The sequence below is a fragment of the Mobula hypostoma genome, chromosome 5 (genome assembly GCF_963921235.1).
Source record: "Mobula hypostoma chromosome 5, sMobHyp1.1, whole genome shotgun sequence".
NCBI lineage: Eukaryota > Metazoa > Chordata > Chondrichthyes > Myliobatiformes > Myliobatidae > Mobula > Mobula hypostoma.
Window position 1 is genome coordinate 2,765,208 of NC_086101.1, and position 22,548 is coordinate 2,787,755.

Genomic DNA, 22,548 nt, shown 5'->3' on the forward strand with positions numbered 1-22,548 from the left:
GCTGCAGTGATACAGCTTTGAACGGGGAGTGAATAATGCCGCCACGTTACCAGTAAAGCAGATTCGGATTCGAATTGATTTATCACGTGTACACGGAAACGTGCATTGAAATGCGCCGTTTGCGTTAACAACCAGCACAAATGGCGATATGTTGTGCAGCCCGCAAGCGTCAAAACACATTCTGGTGCCAAACTAGCATGCAGAAGAAGTTCAGCAGAATAACTCAAGCAGAAAAACGTCACCAACAACAACAAAACGACAACAGGGAAAAATCACTTCTCTACCCTCCCATCCGCTCAGATAAGCCTTCATCCTCAGGATGTCTAGTCCTCAGCTCCAGACTCACAGATTGGCAGGCATCGAGGCTCCGACCTCCAGTTCCCGGCCCAAGCTCACATCTCCCGATTCTACCCCTCACCCGCACACCATTGTAAACCAACAGCCGCCAATTAACATGCTGAACTGCAGGCGTTTGGGTTGTGGGTAGAAACGGAAGCATTCTGGAGAGACCTGGGCGTGGGCTGTTTGAAGGAGGTGGAGGTTACGAGGCTCTGGAGCTGTGGAGAATGGGACGTGTGACTGGTTGAGAGGTCGTTGGAGGGGACTGCTCTACCCATGACTGTGTGGCCATGTACAACTTAAACCATATGTGGACGAGGAGGCTTACAGGAATGAAATAGATCATGCGGTTGAGTGATACAACAAGCTCGCTGGCACTCAATGCCAACAAGACCACGGGATTGACTGTGGACTTCGGGAAGGTGTGTGTGTGTGTGTGTGTGTGTGTGTGGGGGGGGGGGGTTGGCAAGGACCCCATAAGAGCATAAGGCATAGGAGCAGAATTGGGGGTGGCATGGACCCCTTCATGCCCTGACCAATACAGAATCTGCCAACCCGTGCCTTAAATATGCATAAAGACTTGGCCTCCACAGCTGCCTTTGGCAAAGAATTCAACAGATTTACCACCCTCTGGCTAAAGAAATTCCTCCTCATCTCCATTCTAAAAGGATTCTGCCCTATTCTCTCCCACCATAGGAAACATTCACTCCACATACACTCTGTCAAGGACTTTCACCATTCGATACGTTTCAATTAGGTCACCCAACATTCTTCTGAATTCCAGAGAATTCAGGCCCAGGGCCCTCAAACGCTCTTCACATGACAAGCCATTGAAACATCGAACCATTTTGTGAACCTCCTTTGAAAGCTCCCTAGTTTCAGCACATCTTTTCCAAGATAAGGGACCCTAAACTGCCCACAGTACTCCAAGTGAAGTCTCGCCGGTGCTTTATAAAGTCTCAACTTTACATCCTTGCTTGAAATGAGGGCTAATATCGCATTTGCCTTCCTCAACACAGCCTTGGGGAATCTTGCAAGGACACTCCAGTACCTTTGCGACTCAGATTTTTGAATTTTCTCTCCATTTAGAAATAGCCTACCCTTTTATTTCTTCTACCAAAGTGCATGACCTTATACCTCCTGATACTGTATTCTATCGACCATGTCTTTGCCCATTCTCCTAATCTAAGTCCTTCTGTAGCTGCTCTACTTCCTCAAAACTACCTGCCCCTGCAGCTATCTTCATATTGTACGCAAGATTTGCAACATCTTACATGCAGTGCAAAGAGAGTCGGTCCCAGAATAGACCCCGCGGAACACTATTACCGGCAACCAACCAAAAAAGGCTCCCTTTATTCCCACTCTGCAATACCATGGGCCCTTAACGTGTTAAACTGCCTCATATGCGGCACCTTGTCAAATCCTTCTGCAAATCCAAGTACGCAAAATCAACCGATTCTGCTTTGCTTATCCTGCTTGCAATTCCTTCCAACAATTCCATCAGATTTGTCAGGCATGATTTTCCCTTGAGGAAACCGTGCTGACTATCGCCTATTTTATCACGTGTCTCCATGTACCCCCAAAGAACATCCTTAACAATAGACTGTAACAACCACTGAGGTCAGACTAACTGAGTATAATTTCCCTTCTTCGGCTCCTCTCTCTCCTTGAAGGGTTGTGTGCATTGGCAATTTTACAATCTTCTGGAAACAATCCAGAATCTAGTGATTCTTTAAAGATCATTACTGAGGCCTCCAGCACCTCTTTCAGAACCCTGGGTGGACACCAACTGGTCCAGGTGACTTTTCTAACTTCAGATCTTTCACCTTCCCAAGGATCTTCTGTCTGGTAATGGCAAGGTCACACACTTCTGTCCCCTGACACTCTGGAACTTCCAGCGTACAATCTCCCACAGTTAAGACAGATGCGAAAACTTGATCAGTTCACCCTTCATTTCCTTGTCCCCCATTACTACCCCTGCAGCATTGTTTTCCAGCAGTCCGATATCCACTCTCCCCTTATAGTTTATGTATCTGAAGACACTTTCATATCCTCTTTAATATTATTGGCTCGGTGAATTTCGTATTTCATCTTTTGCTTCTCAATGACTTTTTATTGCCTCTGTTGCTTTTTGAAAGCTTCCCAATCCTCTAACTTTCCACTAACCTATGCACTGTCTTTGGCTTTTATGTTGGCTTTGACTTCTCTTGTTATCCATGGTTGTGGCATCTTGCCTTTAGGATACTTCTGCCTCCTTGCGATGTATCTATCCTGTGCCTTCCAATTTGCTTCCAGGAATTGGAGATGAGGAGGAATTTTCTTTAGCTAGAGAGTGATCAATCTGTAGAATTCTTTACCATAGGCTGCTGTGGAGGCCATGTGTTTATGTATATTTAAGACAGAGGTTGATGGATTCTTGCTTGGTCAGGGCATGAGCGGCAGGAGACTGGGCCTGAAAGGAGAATTAGATCAGCAATTGTGATCCTTTTAAACCTTGATCTCAGACCTGATTGACAGCTGGCTCTTGCCACTTGTTCACTGGTCGCTGCCAACTCAAATCTATTCTCTTGCCTTCTTCCCGAAACTTTTGATGTCATGACTAATTAAGGGCCAATCAACTTCCTCTTTAAATATACCAATGACTTGGCCTCCACGTGAATCTGTGGCAATCAGTCCCACAGGTTCACCATCATCTGGCAAAAGAAATTCCTCCTCATCGCTGTACAGAGCCAATAGTAAACACACATCGCAATCCTTTTATTCCCTTGATAATTCTCTTGAACCTCCCCTGGAGCCTCTCCAAAGCTAGCACGTCCATTCTCGGGTAAGGAGACCCAATACTGCTCCAAGTGTGGTCCAACCAATTCCAAATGGAAAGGGTTGCCTGTCCATCAGGCTGTGGAGACCATACCAGTCCCAGCAGGATACCATTCTTGGAATGTCAAGAATGGCCCAACAAGGACTGGGACCGGGAGGGAGGTGTGGATACGGCAGGATGAAGTGTGGGTCTCCTCTCTGACTCTCCCTTCTCTCTCCAGGTCGCCCCTTCGATACCACCATCCCTATGAACTGCACCATCGCCAATATCATCTGCACGATTGTGCTCGGAAAGCGATTTACTTATGAGGATGAAACGTTTGTGACCCTCATCAATCTGGTGAACGAAAACTTCCAGCTAGTTGCATCTCCTCTGGTCCAGGTGAGGTCCAAGAGTGGTAGCGTAATGCAGCACGGAGACCATGCAGTCTGTGTCAAATTATTATTCCGCCCGATCCCACCAACTCACACCCAGACCACAGGGGTCCATATCCCTTCCATTCATCTACCTATCCAAATTTCCCTCAAATGCCGAAATCAAACCCACGTCCACCACTCCGCTGGCAGCTCGTTCCACAGTCTCACCGCCCTCTGAGTGAAGAAGTTTCCCCTGAAATATTTGACCTTTCTCCCTGAACCCATGACCCCTGGTGCTCGTCTCACCCATCCTCAGTGGGGAAAACTTGTTTTCATTTACCTTGTCTATACCGCCCAAGTCTCTGTCCATCCTCCTTTGCCCTAAGGAATAAAGTCCAAACCTATGCACACTTTCCATACAACTCACGTTCCAGCACCTTCCTTGTAAATGTTCTATCTGCTCTTTCAATATTGTTTACATCTTTCCCATAGCTAGGTGACCAGAACTGAAAACAATACTTCAAATTAGGCCTCACTAATGTCTTACAGAATGTCAGCATTAACATCCCAAAACCTATATCTTTTCTCTGACCTGAAACCCCAGCCTACTCCTTCTGTCCCCAAATCGAATCATGGAACTCTCTGACCCCAACACCAAGCCTATTTGACCAAACCTGCTACTGATCCCGACCCCCAACCCCTACCCTATAACCATATAACCATATAACAATTACAACATGGAAACAGGCCATCTCAGCCCTTCCAGTCCATGCTGAGCTCTTATTCTCACCTAGTCCCACCGACCTGCATGCAGCCCATAACCCTCCATTCCCTTCCTGTCCATATATCTATCCAATTTAACTTTAAATGACAACATCGAAACTGCCACAACCACTTCTGCTGGAAGCTCATTCCACACAGCTACCACTCTCTGAGTAAAGAAGTTCCCCCTCATGTTACCCCTAAACTTTTGTTCTCTAATTCTCAGCTCATGTCCTCTTGTTTGAATCTCCCACACTCTCAAAGGAAAAAGCCTATCCATGTCATCTCTAACTATCCCCCTCATAATTTTAAATACCTCTATCAAATCCCCCCTCAACCTTCTACGATCCAAAGAATAAAGACCCAACTTGTTCAACCTTTCCCTGTAACTTAGGAGATGAAACCCAGGTAACATTCTAGTAAATCTTCTCTGTACTTCCTCAATTTTGTTGACAACTTTCCTATAATTTGGTGACCAGAACTGTATACAATACTCCAAATTTGGTCTTACCATTGCCTTGTACAATTTTAACATTACATCCCAACTCCTATACTCAATGCTCTGATTTATAAAGGCGAGCATACCAAAAGCTTTCTTCACCACCCTATCCATATGAGATTCCACCTTCAGGGAACTATGCACCAAGAAGGAGTCTGAGAGTCTGAGTGGGAGTGCCGAGAAAGACATTTTTGAAATTTTCGTTATTTTTTTTTCTCCAACGGCTTTCAGAGAGGCGGGACTGCGCAGGCGTGTGACGTTGGGCAGTGTAGCGCGGCAGATTTAAAAGGAACATAGCCTCATAGAGCGGGCAGCGTAGTTTGCGGGCTGCGGACTGAGCCGGGAGCAGAGTGAAGACTTAAGGCTTCAGCTCAACGGGCTTAGGCGGAAACGGGCGAGGCGAGGAAGGTTTGGCATTCATTTTCTGTTGCTATTTGAGGAGAGGGGCAGTATGAGTGTGAGGGCAGTTTGTTGTTCTCGGTGTCGGATGTGGGAGGCCCTGGAGTCTCCAAGCCTCCCGGACGTCTACATCTGCGCCAAGTGCATCGAGATGCAGCTCCTAAGGGACCACGTTACGGAACTGGAGCTGCAGCTCGATGACCTTCATCTGGTCAGGGAGAGTGAGGAGTTGATAGAGAGGAGTTGAAGGCAGGTGATCACGCCGGGGCCACGGGAGGCAGACAAGTGGGTCACGGTTAGGAGGGGGAAGGGGAAAAGTCAGGTAATAGGGAGTACCCCGGTGGCTGTGCCCTTTAACAATAGGTACTCCTGTTTGAGTACTGTTGGGGGGGACAGCTTACCTGGGGGAAGCAACAGTGGCCGTGCCTCCGGCACAGAGTCTGGCCCTGTAGCTCAGAAGGGTAGGGCAAGGAAGAGGAGGGCAGTTGTGATAGGGGACTCGATAGTAAGGGGGTCAGATAGGCGATTCTGTGGACGCAGACCAGAGACCCGGATGGTAGTTTGCCTCCCTGGTGCCAGGGTCCGGGATATTTCTGATCCTGTCCAAGATATCCTGAAGTAAGAGGGTGAGGAGCCAGAGGTCGTGGTACATATAGGTACCAATGACATAGGTAGGAAAAGGGATGAGGTCCTGAAAGGAGAATATAGGGAGCTAGGAAGGGAGTTGAGAAAAAGGACCGCAAAGGTAGTAATCTTGGGATTACTGCCTGTGCCACGCGACAGTGAGAGTAGGAATGCAATGAGGTGGAGGATAAATGCGTGGCTGAGGGATTCGAGCAGGGGACAGGGATTCAAGTTTTTGGATCATTGGGACCTCTTTTGGCGCAGGCGTGACCTGTACAAAAAGGACGGGTTACACTTGAATCCTAGGGGGACCAATATCCTGGCAGGGAGATTAACGAGGGCTACTGAGGTGACTTTAAACTAGAATGGTTGGGGGGTGGGAATCAAATTAAAGAGGCTAGGCGTGAGGAGGTTAGTTCACAACAGGGGGATGGGAACCAGTGCAGAGAGACAGAGGGGTGTAAAGTGAGGGTAGAAGCAAAAAGTACCAAGGAGAAAAGTAAAAGTGGCAGGCCGACAAATCCAGGGCAAGCATTAAAAGGGGCCACTTTTCAACACAATTGTATAAGGGCTAAGAGAGTTGTAAAAGAGCGCCTGAAGGCTTTGTGTGTCAATGCAAGGAGCATTCGTAATAAGGTGGATGAATTGAAAGTGCAGATTGTTATTAATGATTATGATATAGTTGGGATCACAGAGACATGGCTCCAGGGTGACCAAGGATGGGAGCTCAACGTTCAGGGATATTCAATATTCAGGAGGGATAGACATGATGGAAGGGGAGGTGGGGTGGCGTTGCTGGTTAAAGAAGAGATTAACACAATAGAAAGGAGGGACATAAGCCGGGAAGATGTGAAATCGATATGGGTAGAGCTGCGTAACACTAAGGGGCAGAAGACGCAGGTGGGAGTTGTGTACAGGCCACCTAACAGTAGTAGTGAGGTCGGAGATGGTATTAAGCAGGAAATTAGAAATGTGTGCAATAAAGGAACAGCAGTTATAATGGGTGACTTCAATCTACATGTAGATTGGGTGAACCAAATTGGTAAAGGTGCTGAGGAAGAGGATTTCTTGGAATGTATGCGGGATGGTTTTTTGAACCAACATGTCGAGAAACCAACTAGAGAGCAGGCTATTCTGGACTGGGTTTTGAGCAATGAGGAAGGGTTAATTAGCAATCTTGTCATGAGAGGCCCCTTGGGTAAGAGTGACCATAATATGGTGGAATTCTTCATTAAGATGGAGAGTGACATAGTTAATTCAGAAACAAAGGTTCTGAACTTAAAGAGGGGTAACTTTGAAGGTATGAGACGTGAATTAGCTAAAATAGACTGGCAAATGACACTTAAAGGATTGACGGTGGATATGCAATGGCAAGAATTTAAAGGTTGCATGGATGAACTACAACAATTGTTCATCCCAGTTTGGCAAAATAATAAATCAAGGAAGGTAGTGCACCCGTGGCTGACAAGAGAAATTAGGGATAGTATCAATTCCAAAGAAGAAGCATACAAATTAGCCAGAGAAAGTGGCTCACCTGAGGACTGGAAGAAATTCAGAGTTCAGCAGAGGAGGACAAAGGGCTTAATTAGGAAGGGGAAAAAAGATTATGAGAGAAAACTGGCAGGGAACATAAAAACTGACTGTAAAAGCTTTTATAGATATGTAAAAAGGAAAAGACTGGTAAAGACAAATGTAGGTCCCCTGCAGACAGAAACAGGTGAATTGATTATGGGGAGCAAGGACATGGCAGACCAATTGAATAATTACTTTGGTTCTGTCTTCACTAAGGAGGACTTAAATAATCTTCCAGAAATAGTAGGGGACAGAGGGTCCAGTGAGATGGAGGAACTGAGTGAAATACATGTTAGTAGGGAAGTGGTGTTAGGTAAATTGAAGGGATTGAAGGCAGATAAATCCCCAGGGCCAGATGGTCTGCATCCTAGAGTGCTTAAGGAAGTAGCCCAAGAAATAGTGGATGCATTAGTGATAATTTTTCAAAACTCGTTAGATTCTGGACTAGTTCCTGAGGATTGGAGGGTGGCTAATGTAACTCCACTTTTTAAAAAAGGAGGGAGAGAGAAACTGGGGAATTATAGACCGGTTAGCCTTATGTCGGTGGTGGGGAAACTGCTGGAGTCAGTTATCAAGGATGTGATAACAGCACATTTGGAAAGCGGTGAAATGATCAGACAAAGTCAGCATGGATTTGTGAAAGGAAAATCATGTCTGACGAATACCATAGAATTTTATGAGGATGCAACTAGTAGAGTGGATAGGGGAGAACCAGTGGATGTGGTATATTTGGATTTTCAAAAGGCTTTTGACAAGGTCCCACACAGGAGATTAGTGTGCAAACTTAAAGCACATGGTATTGGGGGTAAGGTATTGGTGTGGGTGGAGAATTGGTTAGCAGACAGGAAGCAAAGAGTGGGAATAAACGGGACCTTTTCAGAATGGCAGGTGGTGACTAGTGGGGTACCGCAAGGCTCAGTGCTGGGACCCCAGTTGTTTACAATATATATTAGTGACTTGAACGAGGGAATTAAATGCAGCATCTCCAAGTTTGCGGATGACTCGAAGCTGGGTGGCAGTGTTAGCTGTGAGGAGGATGCTAAGGGGATGCAGGGTGACTTGGATAGGTTGGGTGAGTAGGCAAATTCATGGCAGATGCAAATTAATGTGGATAAATGTGAAGTTATCCACTTTGGTGGCAAAAATAGGAAAACAGATTATTATCTGAATGGTGGCCGATTAGGAAAATAGGGGAGGTGCAACGAGACCTGGGTGTCATTATACACCAGTCATTGAAAGTGGGCATGCAGGTACAGCAGGCGATGAAAAAGGCGAATGGTATGCTGGCATTTATAGCGAGAGGATTTGAGTACAGGAGCAGGGAGGTACTACTGCAGTTGTACAAGCCCTTGGTGAGACCACACCTGGAGTATTTGTGCAGTTTTGGTCCCCTAATCTGAGGAAAGACATCCTTGCCATAGAGGGAGTACAAAGAAGGTTCACCAGATTGATTCCTGGGATGGCAGGACTTTCATATGAAGAAAGACTGGATGAACTGGGCTTGTACTCGTTGGAATTTAGAAGATTGAGGGGGGATCTGATTGAAACGTATAAGATCCTAAAGGGATTGGACAGGCTGGATGCAGGAAGATTGTTGGGGAAGTCCAGAACGAGGGGCCACAGTTTAAGGATAGAGGGGAAGCCTTTTAGGACCGAGATTAGGAAAAACTTCTTCACACAGAGAGTGGTGAATCTGTGGAATTCTCTGCCACAGGAAACAGTTGAGGCCAGTTCATTGGCTATACTTAAGAGGGAGTTAGATTATGGCCCTTGTGGCTATGGGGGTCAGGGGGTATGGAGGGAAGGGTGGGGCGGGGTTCTGAGTTGGATGATCAGCCATGATCATAATAAATGGCGGTGCAGGCTCGAAGGGCCGAATGGCCTACTCCTGCACCTATTTTCTATGTTTCTATTATTCCTAGATCCCTCTGTTCTACTACATTCTCAATGCCCTACCACTTACCATGTCTGTCCTATTTTGATTAGTCCTACCAAAATGTAGCACCTCACATTTATCAGCATTAAACTCCATCTGCCATCTTTCAGCCCACTCTTCTAACTGGCTTAAATCTCTCTGCAAGCTTTGAAAGCCTACTTCAATATCCACAACTCCACCTATCTTGGTATCATCTGCATATCCTCGACCCCCAACCCCTACCCTATCCCCACCCCCAACCCCTCCTCCATCCTCGACCTCAACCCCTACCCTATCTCTGACCGCCAACCCCTCCCCAATCTCCGACCCCAACCCCTCCCTTATCTCTGACCCCAACCCCTATCCCCGACCCCCAACCTCTACCCTATCCCCAACCCTAATCCCTCCCCTGTCCCCGACGCCCAACCCCTACCCTATCCCGCCCCCAAACCCTACCCTATCCCCGATCCCCAGATCCTCCCCTATCCCCGACCCCCAACCCCTTCCCTATCTCTGACCCCAACCCCTCCCCTATCCCCAATCCCCAACCGCTCCACTATCCCGACCCCCAACCCTTGCCCTATCTCTGACACCAACTCCTGCCCTATCCCGCCCCCAAACCCTCCCCTATCCCTGACCCCCAAGCCCTTCCCTATCCCCGATCCCCAACCCCTGCCCTATCTCTGACCCCAACCCGTTCCCTATCTCCGCCCCCAGTGCTACTCCCGCCGCGGCCCTTCTGCTCCTAACCTCTCACCTCTCCTCACCTTTCCTGCTGCAGCTTTGGAATTCGTTCCCAGCGCTGGACATCTTCCCGGGGTCCCACCACAAGGTATTGAACAATATCAGGAAGGTACACGACTTGCTCCGCTATTTCCTAAAAAAGAACCGGCAGGGGCTGGAAGAGGAGTGCTTACGCAGTTTCACGGATGTCTTCATGCTGAGGCAGGAGGAGGTAAAACGGGCTGCCAGGTAGGACGGGGCGGGGCACGGAAAGAAGGTGGGAAAGGTGTCCAACAAAGAGCTTTGGAGATGGGATAGATATATATATGTGTGTGTGTGTAGAGACAGTGAGTGCCTGTAGTGACCTACCAGGTGCACCGTTGCTGCACGCTGATTTGCGAGGGTTCACCCGCTTTAAAGGTGTTCTGATGTCGGCCTCTGAGACACAGATGAGAAGGGTCACCAGATGCTGCAGGGGTTCCCACAGGAAGGGTTTTATTCCACCTTTCAAAGGGTGCATAAAAAGACTTTGAGCCCATCTGGGAGGGAAGCATCTCCGAATCGGGTTTACTATCACCGCCATGTGACGTGAAATTTGTTAACTTAGCAGAAGCAGTTCCATGCAATACATAATATAGAAGAGAGAAAAAAATAAATAAAATAAAAATGATAATAAATTAACAAGTAAATCAATTACAGTATACGTATATTGTGTTGGCGCGTGGCCAAGTGGTTAAGGCGTCGGTCTAGTGATCTGAAGGTCGTGAGTTCGAGCCTCAGCTGAGGTAGCGTGTTGTGTCCTTGAGCAAGGCACTTAACCACACATTGCTCTGCGACGACACTGGTGCAAAGCTGTGTGGGTCCTAATGCCCTTCCCTTGGACAACATTGGTGGCGTGGAGAGGAGAGAGGGGAGACATGGGCAACCAGTCTTCCATACAACCTTGCCCAGGCCTGCGCCCTGGAGACCTTCCAAGGCACAAATCCATGGTCTCATGAGACTAACAGATGCCTATATATATTATAATATTGAATAGATTTTTAAAAAACGTGCCAAAATAAAAATACTGTATATTAAAATACGTGAGGTAGTGTCCATGGTTTAAATGTCCATTTCCCAGAGGGGAAGAATCTATTCCTGAATCACTGAGTGTGTGCCTTCAGGCTTATGTACCTCTTACCTGAGGGTAACAGTGAGAACAGGACATGCCCTGGGTGCTTATGGTCCTTAATAACGGACCCTGCCTTTCTGACCCAAGATGGAGCTGACTAAATTTACAACCTTCTGCAGCTTCTTTCCGTCCTGTGCAGTAGCCCGTCCTCACCAGACAGTGACACGGCCTGTCAGAATGCTCTTCACGGTACAACTGTAGAAGTTTTGAATACCATTCTCTACCATTCACGATCATTGCTTTCGCTTTGCAGGACAAAATAGCCTGCAAACTTTGCCAGAGCTGACGTGCATTGGGTTTTGTCTCGAACCTGAATTGGAATTGTTTCTCTTTCCGCTCTTAAAATAATTTCCATCGCTTGTATCTGAACTTCTAGAAGATTTGTGCATCACCGGTCAGAATGAGAGAATGGGCAAAGGATTGGCGGATGAAATCTGGTGCACTGAAGTGGGCGGTGATACACCTCGAGAGAAGGAATAAAGGCAGAGGCTGTTTTTTTTTTAAAGCGTGTGAGAATTCTTTCCGTCGAACACCGGGAAGACGGTTCAGGGCAACGAGGCTCCCCGGCACGCCTCAGAACTTGGCAATCAACTGGTGTTGTTTCACCGCACTCCGCCACACCGGGGAGCTGCTTCACCAGAGGGTCTGCTGCCGTTCTGAGATCTTAACATTTCCATGACACGCGTTTGACTTACCCATTGTAAAGCCTTCCTGCCCACCACAGTGCAGTTTCCGCGCTGAGCTGTTAGGATATTAGCTTGCTAGGATGCTCTGGTCTGCGCCTTTGCAGAATGAGGTGAACATAGGCCAGCTCCGTTCGGCCTTCTCAGATCACGGAGACGTTGCTGAGCATTCCTGGTTGTGCACGATGCATTCGGGGACCATGACAGGTTCTGTGAGATGTGCAGTCCCAGGAGTTTGTAGCTGCTCGCAGTTTTCACTGCTGTGTCATGTGTGGTGAGCGTTCTCCTGAAGCCGGTAGCCAGGATGCTGCCTGGTTTAGAGAGTATGCATTATGATCAGAGATTAAGGGAACTAGGGCTTTACTCTTCGGAGAGAAGGAGGATGAGATGAGACATGATGGAGATGTACAAGATAATAAGAGGAATAGATGGAGTGGATAGCCAGCACCTCTTCCCCAGGGCACCACTGCTCAATACAAGAGGACATGGCTTTAAGGTAAGGGGTGGGAAGTTCAAGGGGGATATTAGAGGAAGGTTTTTTACTCAGAGAGTGGTTGGTGCATGGAATACACCGCCTGAGTCAGTGTGGAGGCAGATACACTAGTGAAGTTTAAGAGACTACTAGACAGATATATGAAGGGATTTAAGGTGGGGGGTTATATGGGAGGCAGGCTTTAAGGGTCGGCACAACATTGTGGGCCGAAGGGCCTGTACTGTGCTGTACTATTCTATGTTCTATGTTCTATCTCCTTTGTCTTGTTGGCATTGTACTTACTTATGTAGCCTCCTGGTAAGCCTAGGGATCGCTCAGCTCGCTTTCGTCTAGGGGGAGCAGTCTTCGGCCCCACCAAACTGGGTAATCAAGTTTCTGTTGATACCGTGTGATGTACCCCACCCCGCCAAATATAGATCTTACTGGAACTATGTAATTAATAGAGATACAATATAAAAGGAAAGTAAAAGGCGCCAAACTTATCAAGGTTCAACCACCTCGTGCACAGGTGTTGGAGTCCAATTAACGGAATCTTCTTTCCACCATTTGATCTACTCCGACCTCCTCGACCCGCCGCCTGGGACCAACCGCGGTGGTCGACCAGAGCGCGTCCAGCACGGCCTCCCTTTGCGTGCTGGAGGTCCTTAAGCTGGCCAATCTTCTGCCAATGCGAGTGCATATTCTGTAGTTTGTCAAGCAGCAGCATGTGCGGCACCTTGTTGAAGGCCTTCTGAAAGCCCAGCGACTCTCCTTTGTCTATACCGCTTTTTGTTTCTTCGAAGAATTCCAAGATTTGTCAGACAACGTTCCTCCTTAAGGAAACCATGTTGACGTTGGTCTACTTTATCACGTGACTCCAAGTACCCTGAAGCCTCGCCTTTAATCATGAAGTCCAAACTCTTCCCGCACACTAAGGTGTAACAGTTGTAGGTAAAGTGTACGGATCGGTACAAAAGAGGCATATTCTGGTTGGTTTGTGGTGACCAGTAATGTTCCGCAGGGGTCAGTATGGGCCTCGTTGTTTTCACGCCATATGTCAACGAATTGACTGACTAAATTGATGAGTTTGTGGCGAAATTTGCAGACTATATAAAGATAGGTGGTGGGGGGGGGCAGTTCGTGTTGAAACAGCGAGTCTGCAGAACGTCTTGGACAGTGAGAGAATAGGCAAGGAATACTCAGATAAAGTCTGCTGCGGTGAAGTGAGTGGTGATACGCTTCGGAGAAGCAATAAAGGCGAAGACTATTTTTTAACGGGAAGAAAATTCAGAAATCGGATGTGCAGGTGGACCTGGGAGTTCTGGTGCTGAATGGGGTTGATAGAGATAATAAATCAGCCATGATGGAAAGGCAGAGCGGACTCCACGTACCGAGATCCCTAATTCTGCTCATCTGTCTTATGATCTTATGGTCTGAACAAATAACAGCCAAAGGGCAGGTGCGGAATAAAGTGTGACATTTAAGGAGAAAGTACATTTGTCCTTTTCCATTCCCCAGGAAGCAGGGAAACCAGGGACGCACTTCCATGAAGACAACCTGTTGATAACGACCAGCGATCTGTTTGTCGCTGGCATGGAGACCACGTCCACGACCCTCCGCTGGGGGCTGATGCTGATGGCTATCCGACCGGAGATACAGAGTGAGGGGACTCCTTACTCCCCCACCCCCCGGCCCCCCGGCCGACTCTGAATTCATCCGACCAGGCGGCATCAACACCCATTCTCAGACCTCCTGTGCCAGGGTCTGTCCCTCCCTCTCTCTCTCTCTCTCTCTCTGTCTGTCTCTCTCTCTCTCCCTGTCTGTCTCGCTCTCTGTCTCTGTCTCTCTCGTCTCTCTCTCTCTGTCTCTCTCTCTCTCTGTCTCTCTCTCTCTGTCTCTCTGTCTGTCTCTCTCTCTCTCTGACTCTCTCTCTGTCTCTCTCTCTCTCTCTGTCTCTCTGTCTCTCTCTCTCGTCTCTCTCTCTCTCTCTGTCTCTCTCTCTCGTCTCTCTCTCTCTCTTTCTCTCTCGTCTCTCTCTCTCTCTGTCTCTCTCTCTCTGTCTCTCTCTCTCTCTCTCTCTCTGTCTCTCTCTCTCGTCTCTCTCTCTCTGTCTCTCTGTCTCTCTCTCTCTCTCTCTCTGTACTCGCTCTCTCTTTCTCTGTATTCTCTCAATATTGTTCATTCCTTTATTTATTTATGTTGGCTCTCTATTCTCTCTATTCTCTTTCTATTCTTTCAATATTGTTCATTTATTTATTGATTTATTTATGTTCGCGATGCAGCGCGGAGTACTCCTTCCATCCCTTCCAGCCACGCTGCCTCAGCAACTCTACAATCCTGATTAACCCTAAGCTAATTACGGAACGATTTAAAATTACAATTACTGTCCCCGGTAGGTCTTTGGACAGTGGGAGGAAACCGGGGCATCCGGGGAAAACCCCACGCATTCCATGGGGAGGGCTTACAGGGAGCCCTCACCGAGCGGTACCGGAATTTAGCTCCGAACTCTGGATCGGCTTCAGCGAAATTAACGTCGCGCTAGCCGCAATGCTACTGTGGCGCCCATAAAGGGTATCAGTGAAATGGAGAAGGAAATGATCGTTTCTCCCCATCCGATTGTCTACCTGCCCCATCACACCATGTCTCCCCACCATCCACCCCGACCCCTCGTCCGATCAGCCTAACACCGACACCTTCTTCCCCCCAGCTCTCGTCCCCACCGCCTTCCCTTTATTGCACGGTCTACCGACCTCATCCAACAGGTTCTGCCTTCAACGATAGACACGGAGCACTCTAACATGGGAAAAAGCCCTTCAGCCCATCAAGTTATTCTGTCTAGTCTATGGACCTGCGCCCGTGCTGTAGACCTCATATGCATGTACCTATCCAATTTTGTCTTCAGTGATGAAATTGAACCCGCATTCACCACTTCCGCTGTCAGCCCATTCCACACTCTAACGGCCCTCTGAGAGACGAAGTTCCCCCTCTTGTTCCCTTAAATATTCCATCTTTCACATGTAAAACCATGACCTGTAGTTCTAGTCTCACCCTGCCTCAGTAGCAGAAGATTGCTTGCACATACCTTATCTGTACCCCTCATAACTGTGTAGACCTCGATTACTTCCTCCCTCATTCTAGCCAATAAAATGATAACCTATTCAACCTGTCCCTATATCTCAGGTGTTGAGGTCCCGGCCACAGCCTTGTAAATTTTCCTTTTCCTTGTTCACCCTTCAACTCCCAGCTTCTTATATTGTTTCCGCGGTGTCTCTCCCACACTTGCCTATCACCTCTCCCTTTCAGCTGATTCCACTGGTCATCGCCACTCGCTCCACCGCTCCCCTGCACTTTTCCACACGCTCCGACTGTCCTCGGACGCAAGCGCCGACTGCTTGCTCTTTGGCGTAGATACGGTCTGATCTGCTGAGTTCCTCCAGCATTTTGTGTGTGTTGCTCTCCACCCTATCTGACAGTCCTGGGGAAAGATCTCGGCTGGAAATCCCCTACAGATACTGCCCCACACATTGAGTTTCTCCAGGGTCTGTGCGCATTACAGCTGTCCCGTATCTCAGGATCAACCGGGCCTTTTGTAAAGTCTGCAGCTCTCATTTTTATTTTCATTTATTGCGAGATACAGCGTGGAACAGTCTCTTCCCGCCACCGAGCCACGCGCCCAGAGAACCCACTGATGTAAAAGGCATCCGTAAGTCTTGCGAGACCATGGATCTGCGCCTGGGAAGTCTTCACTCTCCAGGGCGCAGGCCTGGGCAAGATTGTATGGAGGACCGGCAGTTGCCCATGCTGCAAGTCTCCCCTCTCCACGACACCAATGTTGACCAAGGGAAGGGCAAGGGCCGATACGGCTTGGCACCGGTGTCGTCGCAGAGCACGGTGCGGTTAAGTGCCTTGCTCCAGGACACAACACGCTGCCTCGGCGAATGCCTTAACCACGTGCCCACCGATTTAACCCCAGCCTAATAACAGGGCAGTTTACAGTGACCAATTAACCTACTAACCGGTTCTTCCTTGGGCTGTAAGAGGAAACCGGGGCGCCCGGAAGAAACAGATGAGCTCACGGGGAGAAGGTACGATCTCCTTAAGACGGGGTCGGAACTGAAACCCGAACTCCTTCGACCTGAGCTGTAACAGCGCCGCACTAACCGCGGGGCTACCTTGGCGACTTCTGATAAAGGGATGTCCACTTGTCCTCCTCTCCACCACCGCCCATGGGGCTGTTCAAGGTGCTGAGTGTTACCGGCTCTATCCTGGTTTAATTCGGGATCTCCCGCAGTTTCAGCGTGTCGATTTCCAATCGACCAGCCCGCCATTCACTGAAACCCACGACCCAGATCCCAGGCGCCAGTGCCCGGACCAATAGAGCCAATTCAACCAATTTCCCCCGGGATCAATAAAGTATGACTATGAGTGAGTATAACCGCAAGGCAGCGGAGGTCCGAGCTCAGATTTGCCTTCTCCTAGACGAGTTACCAACCACCATTGAGGAACCCCCACCTGCACGAACAGGCTGGTTTAACGCTCCAGGAACCGGCCCTTGTCCTTTCTCCTGGCGGAAAAAACGGTTCCACCGGGCTTAGTAGCTAAGACAGACGTGAAGGCCAGGACTGCACCGGATTGTCAGAAGTTATTTTAAATGCACGCCATTGGTAGGTTGAGAGAGCCTGCAGGACACTAATCCCGAATCCAGACCAGGACTGAAACCCACCTCTCCTCCGCTCGCCCTCCAGAGAAGGTCCAGGAGGAACTAGACGCAGTGATCGGCCGGGAGCGGGAGCCGCGGCTGGACGATCGCCGACATCTGCCCTACACGGACGCCGTGATCCACGAGACGCAGAGATTCGCCAACATCGTCCCTCTTAACCTGCCTCACCGGACCACGACCGACGTCAGCTTCCGAGGGTTCCTCATCCCCAAGGTGCGAGCGAGCAGCAGTGGTCCTGGCAGCTTGGGTCGCGGAGGGTGGGCTGCGGAGGAAGGGGGGAGTTTGCCCCAGACGGAGTATCCAAAACAGCGGAGGAGTGGGCAGGGTAACGGGGGGAAGTGGAGAGAGAATTAAAAACATTCAGAGATGCAAAAGAGCAAAACAGACCTTGTGCAGGATTCTCGCCTGCTATAGGGAGGATGTGGAAGCATTGGAAAGGGTACAGAGGAGATTTACCAGGATGCTGCCTGGTTCAGAGGATATGCATTATGATCAGAGATTAAGGGAGCTAGGGCTTTACTCTTTGGAGAGAAGGAGGATGAGAGGAGACATGATAGAGGTGTACAAGATAATAAGAGGAATAGATAGGGTGGATAGCCAGCGCCTCTTCCCCAGGGCACCACTGCTCAATACAAGAGGACATGGCTTTAAGGTAAGGGGTGGGAAGTTCAAGGGGGATATTAGAGGAATGTTTTTTACTCAGAGAGTGGTTGGTACGTGGAATGCACTGCCTGAGTCAGTGGTGGAGGCAGATACACTAGTGAAGTTTAAGAGACTACTACACAGGTGTATGGAGTTATTTAAGTTGAGGGGATATATGGGAGGCAGGGTTTGAGGGTCGAAGGGCCAGTAATATTCTATGTACTATGTTCTAAGATTCCCTAAAAGTTAGCTTGTAGGTTGAATCGGTGGTAATTAAGGGATATGCTGTGTTAACATTTATTTGGAGAGAACGAGAATGTAAGAGATGTACTGCTGCAGCTTTTATATAACACGTTGGTCAGGCCGCGCTTAGACTATGGTCAGCAGTGTTATCTGAGGAATGATAGAGAGAGTGAAGGTATGGACAGCGTTTGAGGGCTCTGCATTTTTACTGGGAGTTTAGAAGAATGAGAGTGAAACTGGTTGAAACCTATCAAATTTGAAAAGTCTAGATAGGGTGGCTGTGGAGAGGATGTTCCCAATAGTAGCTGAGTCTAGGACCAGGCCACGGCCGAAGATTAGAGGGGAAGAGCTGCGGTGAGGAGGAATTTATTGAATCACAAGGTGGCGAATATGTGGAAAACATTGTCACAGAGCCCAAGTCATTGCGTGTATTGAAAGTGGAGTTTGACAGGTTCATGATTAGTCAGGACGTGAAAGGTTACTTAGCGACGACAGGTGAATGTGGTTCAGATGGACAATAAATCAGTAACAGCAGAGCAGACCCGTTGGGCCGAATGGCATAATTCTGGTCTGAACAGGAGCCCACTGTGGGTGGAAGTCGGCATGGATCCCGTCACTGAATGAGAGGTCAGAGGGGTAATGCGGCGCTGGGCCCTGTTTCAGTAAACGTCTTGGCCCTTCCAGGGGACGCACATCATTCCGTCGCTGACGTCGGTGATGCGGGATAAGTCGCAGTGGGAGAGACCGGAGGAGTTCCACCCGGCCCACTTTCTGGACGGAGAGGGCAAATTTGTCCGGAGGGAAGCCTTCATCCCTTTCTCCGCAGGTGAGGCCTGGGATGGGAAGGTGTTTGAAGGTCAACACACCCTGGCGGTCATTGGGTTCAGACCCGGGGATGGGGCGGAGAATTTCCCCCAGGTTCGGACCTGAGGATGGTGGGGGAGGCGTCAATGTGGGTCGCCCAGGTCGGTGATGAGAGGTCGAACACAACAATTGTGTGGAGTGAAGGTATGGAGTGAACTCATACCAAAGCCCTAAACTGTTATAAGCTTGAATATTTATTGAATTTACTTTTATTTAGAGATACCGAGTGGAATAGGCCCTTCCGCCCCAATATCTTGCACCCCATCACTTTACCCTTAACGTAATCACGGGAGAAATTTACAATGACTCATTAACCTCGGAGGAAGCAGACAGGGAGAATGTGCAAACTCTCTCATAGAGGTCGGCAGAATTGAACACTCGACTCTGCTACCTCGAGTTGAAACAGCATCACGCTAAACGCTCCAGTACCGTGGCTTGGAACCATCCACGGCGGAGTTATAGACAATCAGATTCGTTTCCCCGAGGTAGAAATGTCAAACAACAGACGAAATACCTTTAAATTCGGCAGGGTGGGGTGGGGGGCGGCGGAGCTTGGAGCTTCGGGACGATTTGAAAGGCAGGTTTTACACACAGAGAGCGATAGGCGCCTGTAAGGGGTGACCAGGTGTGGAAGCCGGCAGCTTAGCGGAGTTCGAGGGGATTTTAGACACGTGAACAGGAAGGAAAGGGAGGGGTATGGATGATACGCAGAATGAGAGCTTTTAGTGTAAATTGGCTCTAGAATCGGTTCAACCGCGCGGGCCGAATGGCCTGCAGTGCTTTACTGTGTCTGTTCTGTGTTTTCACCTGAGAGTGGGGGTGGGTGGTTTATTCCCCCACCGTTGGGGCACTCCGATTCCATCACCACTTCCGACCTGTCTCTGTGGGGTTTGTGAGTTCTCACTGTGACTCTGCGGGTTCCCCATCGGTGCTCCAATTCTCCCCCACATCCAGAGACAAGGGGAGCGGCGGTGAATCGGTCGCTGTGAATTGACTGTCCTGTGTGTAGGTGAGGGGTGGTTGCTGGGGAGAATGAATGGGATCGATGTAAGATTGGTGTGGGTGGGTGGGTGGGCACGGACCCAGTGGGCCGAAAGTCCTCCTTCTTCTCTCCCTATCGCTCTCTATCTTCATCTCCCTATATCCGAATCAAGCCGTCTCCATCGCCACCTCTATCCTCCCCCCCCCTTCAATCCCACTCCCTCGCCCGCTCCCAGTCCGTCTCGCTCTTCTATCTCCCTCTTCATCTCCAATTCTCAGTCTCTTACTTCCCAACACTATCTCCATATTATTAAGAATATTAATAATAAGAAGAAGGTTATTAAGAAGGCAAACGGAATGTTGGCCATTGCTAGAGGGATTGAATTCACGAGCAGGGAGGTCATGCTGCAACTGTACAGGGTACTGGTGAGGCCGCATCTGGAGTACTGTGTGCAGTTCTGGTCTCCTTACTTGAGGAAGGATATACTGGCTTTGGAGGCAGTGCAGAAGAGGTTCACCAGGTTGATTCCAGAGATGAGGGGGTTAGACTGTGAGGAGAGATTGAGTCACCTGGGACTATACTCTCTGGAATTCAGAAGAATGAGAGGGGATCTTAGAGAAACATACTAAATTTTGAAAGGGATAGATCAAATAGAAGTAGGAAAGTTGTTTCCATTGGTAGATGAGACTAGAACTAGGAGACATTGCCTCAAGATTCAGGGGAGAAGATTTAGGACGGAGATGAGGAGAAACTGTTTTTCCCAGAGAGTGGTGAATCTGTGGAATTCTCTGCCCAGGGAAGCAGTTGAGGCTTCCTCACTAAATATATTTAAGAAACAGTTAGATAGATTTTTACATAGTAAGGGAATTAAGGGTTATGAGGAAAGGGCAGGTAGGTGGAATTGAGTTTACCGATAGATCAGCCATGATCTTATTGAATGGCGGGGCAGACTCGATGGGCCGGATGGCCTACTCCTGCTCCTATTTCTTATGTTTTATATCCCTCTCCTTCTCACTCCCCATCACTCCCTCTCTCTGTCCATCTTCCCTCTTTCGCTCTCTCTTCCTACCACTCGATCTCAGTCTCTGTCGTGTACTCTTTCTGCCTCTCTCTCTCTCTCTCTCTCTCTCTCAGATTGGCTCAGTGTTTGACCGGCCCATATCTGTCCACCAGGCCGCAGATCCTGTGCGGGGGAGAGCCTGGCCAAGGCAGAGTTGTTCCTTTTCTTCTGCGCCCTCCTGCAGACCTTCTCCTTCCGAGTGCCGGCGGGGGCGAAGGCCCCGGACCTCACCGCCCGCGTGGGTGTCACCCTCAGCCCGCAGCCCCACGAGATCTGCGCCGTCCTCCGCTGACCCGCCACTCCGGGTGGGAGGAGGGCCCCGGCGGTAAAAAGGCACCGGGCCGCCCGGCCGGAATTCCAACTGCGCCGAATGGATTGGGCACGGGTGCGGTGGGTTGGGGTTGCGCTGGGGATTAGGGGAACCGTGACAGTAAACGAGAGCGCCGAGACAGGGGTGAGGAGTTGGGGAGGAGGGGTTGGGGAGTGGGTTTGGAGGGGTGGGGAGCAGTGGGATCAAGGGGGGGGGGGTGGGGAGGGGAGAGGGCGGTTTTGGAAGCGAGGATGGGGCAAAGGGAGAGAGGGCGGGGGGAGCGTAGATGTGGGATGTTTGTGGGAGGAAATAAGGAATGAATAGGGATAGAAGTGGGAAGCAGGGAAAGAGAGTGGGAGAACTGGGCGGAGGGTGGGGGAACGGGATGGAGGGTGAGGTTAGATGATGGGGAGAGCGGGGATAGGGCGTGTGGGATAGAAGAGCGTGGTAGTGTCAGGCCGGGTGGTGTGGTGTGGTGTGATTACGGAGGGGTGTGTGTGGGAGTGTTGTGGATGAGGCAGGGTAACGGCGGGGTTTGGGTTTGCGGTATGGGTAGGCGTGAAGGTTGGGATTTGGTGATTGGGGTACGGATGGGGGCGGGTAACGGTGCTGCTGGTGGCGGGGAAGTTTTCTTTTACTAATAACACTAGTTCCCACATCAAATCCAAATAAAACAGAACAGTGTGGAAACACTCAGCGAGATGTGAAGCGTCTTTGAGGAAAGAACCCAACAACAGGGACGTGTCGCATCACACACCGGCAGTGCGAGGGTATTAGTCTTTATACTTTATACTTTATTGTCGCCAAACAATTGGTACTGGAACGTACAATCATCATAGTGATGTTTGATTCTGCGCTTCACACTCCCTGGATGACAAATATTAAATATTATAAATATTACAAAATAGTTAAAATTAGTAAATATTAAAAATTTAAATTATAAATCATAAATAGAAAAATGGGAAGTAAGGTAGTGCAAAAAAACCAAGAGGCAGGTCCGGATATTTGGAGGCTACGGCCCAGATCCGGGTCAGGATCCGGGTCTGAAGGAGAGCGGGAGGGAATACCTCCGATTGGGTGGGACCGGGTTGCCATGGTGATGTCCAACTAGACGGGGGGGGGGGGTGTACAGCTGACGTTTCGGGCTGAGACCCTTCGTCAGGACTCCTTTTGATGCTGGCTGACCTGCTGCGTTCCGCCAGCATTTTGTGTCTATAATTAGGGGCTCAGGCAGGTGATTCTGTGGATGAAGGAATGAAACACGGATGATAGTTTGCTTACCCGGTGCCAGGGTCCGGGCTGTTTCTGATCGCGTCCTGAAGTGGGAAGGTGAACAGCCAGAAGCCGTAGAGTCCATATTGGTACCAATGACATCGGTCCTGAAAACAGACTAC

General features: G+C 49.2%; 1 protein-coding gene across 1 annotated transcript in view; it reads left to right on the forward strand.

Annotated features, from left to right (window-relative positions):
* Positions 1-21,218, forward strand: part of LOC134346490 (cytochrome P450 2K6-like) — a 38,095-nt gene extending 16,877 nt beyond the window's left edge. The window contains exons 4-9 of the mRNA XM_063047865.1: positions 3,378-3,538; positions 10,066-10,239; positions 13,852-13,993; positions 17,079-17,266; positions 18,623-18,764; positions 20,958-21,218. Coding sequence (XP_062903935.1) covers positions 3,378-3,538; positions 10,066-10,239; positions 13,852-13,993; positions 17,079-17,266; positions 18,623-18,764; positions 20,958-21,136 — 986 coding nt within the window. The 3' untranslated portion in view covers positions 21,137-21,218. The remainder of the gene's footprint in view (positions 1-3,377; positions 3,539-10,065; positions 10,240-13,851; positions 13,994-17,078; positions 17,267-18,622; positions 18,765-20,957) is intronic.
* The last annotated feature ends 1,330 nt before the right edge of the window (positions 21,219-22,548 follow it).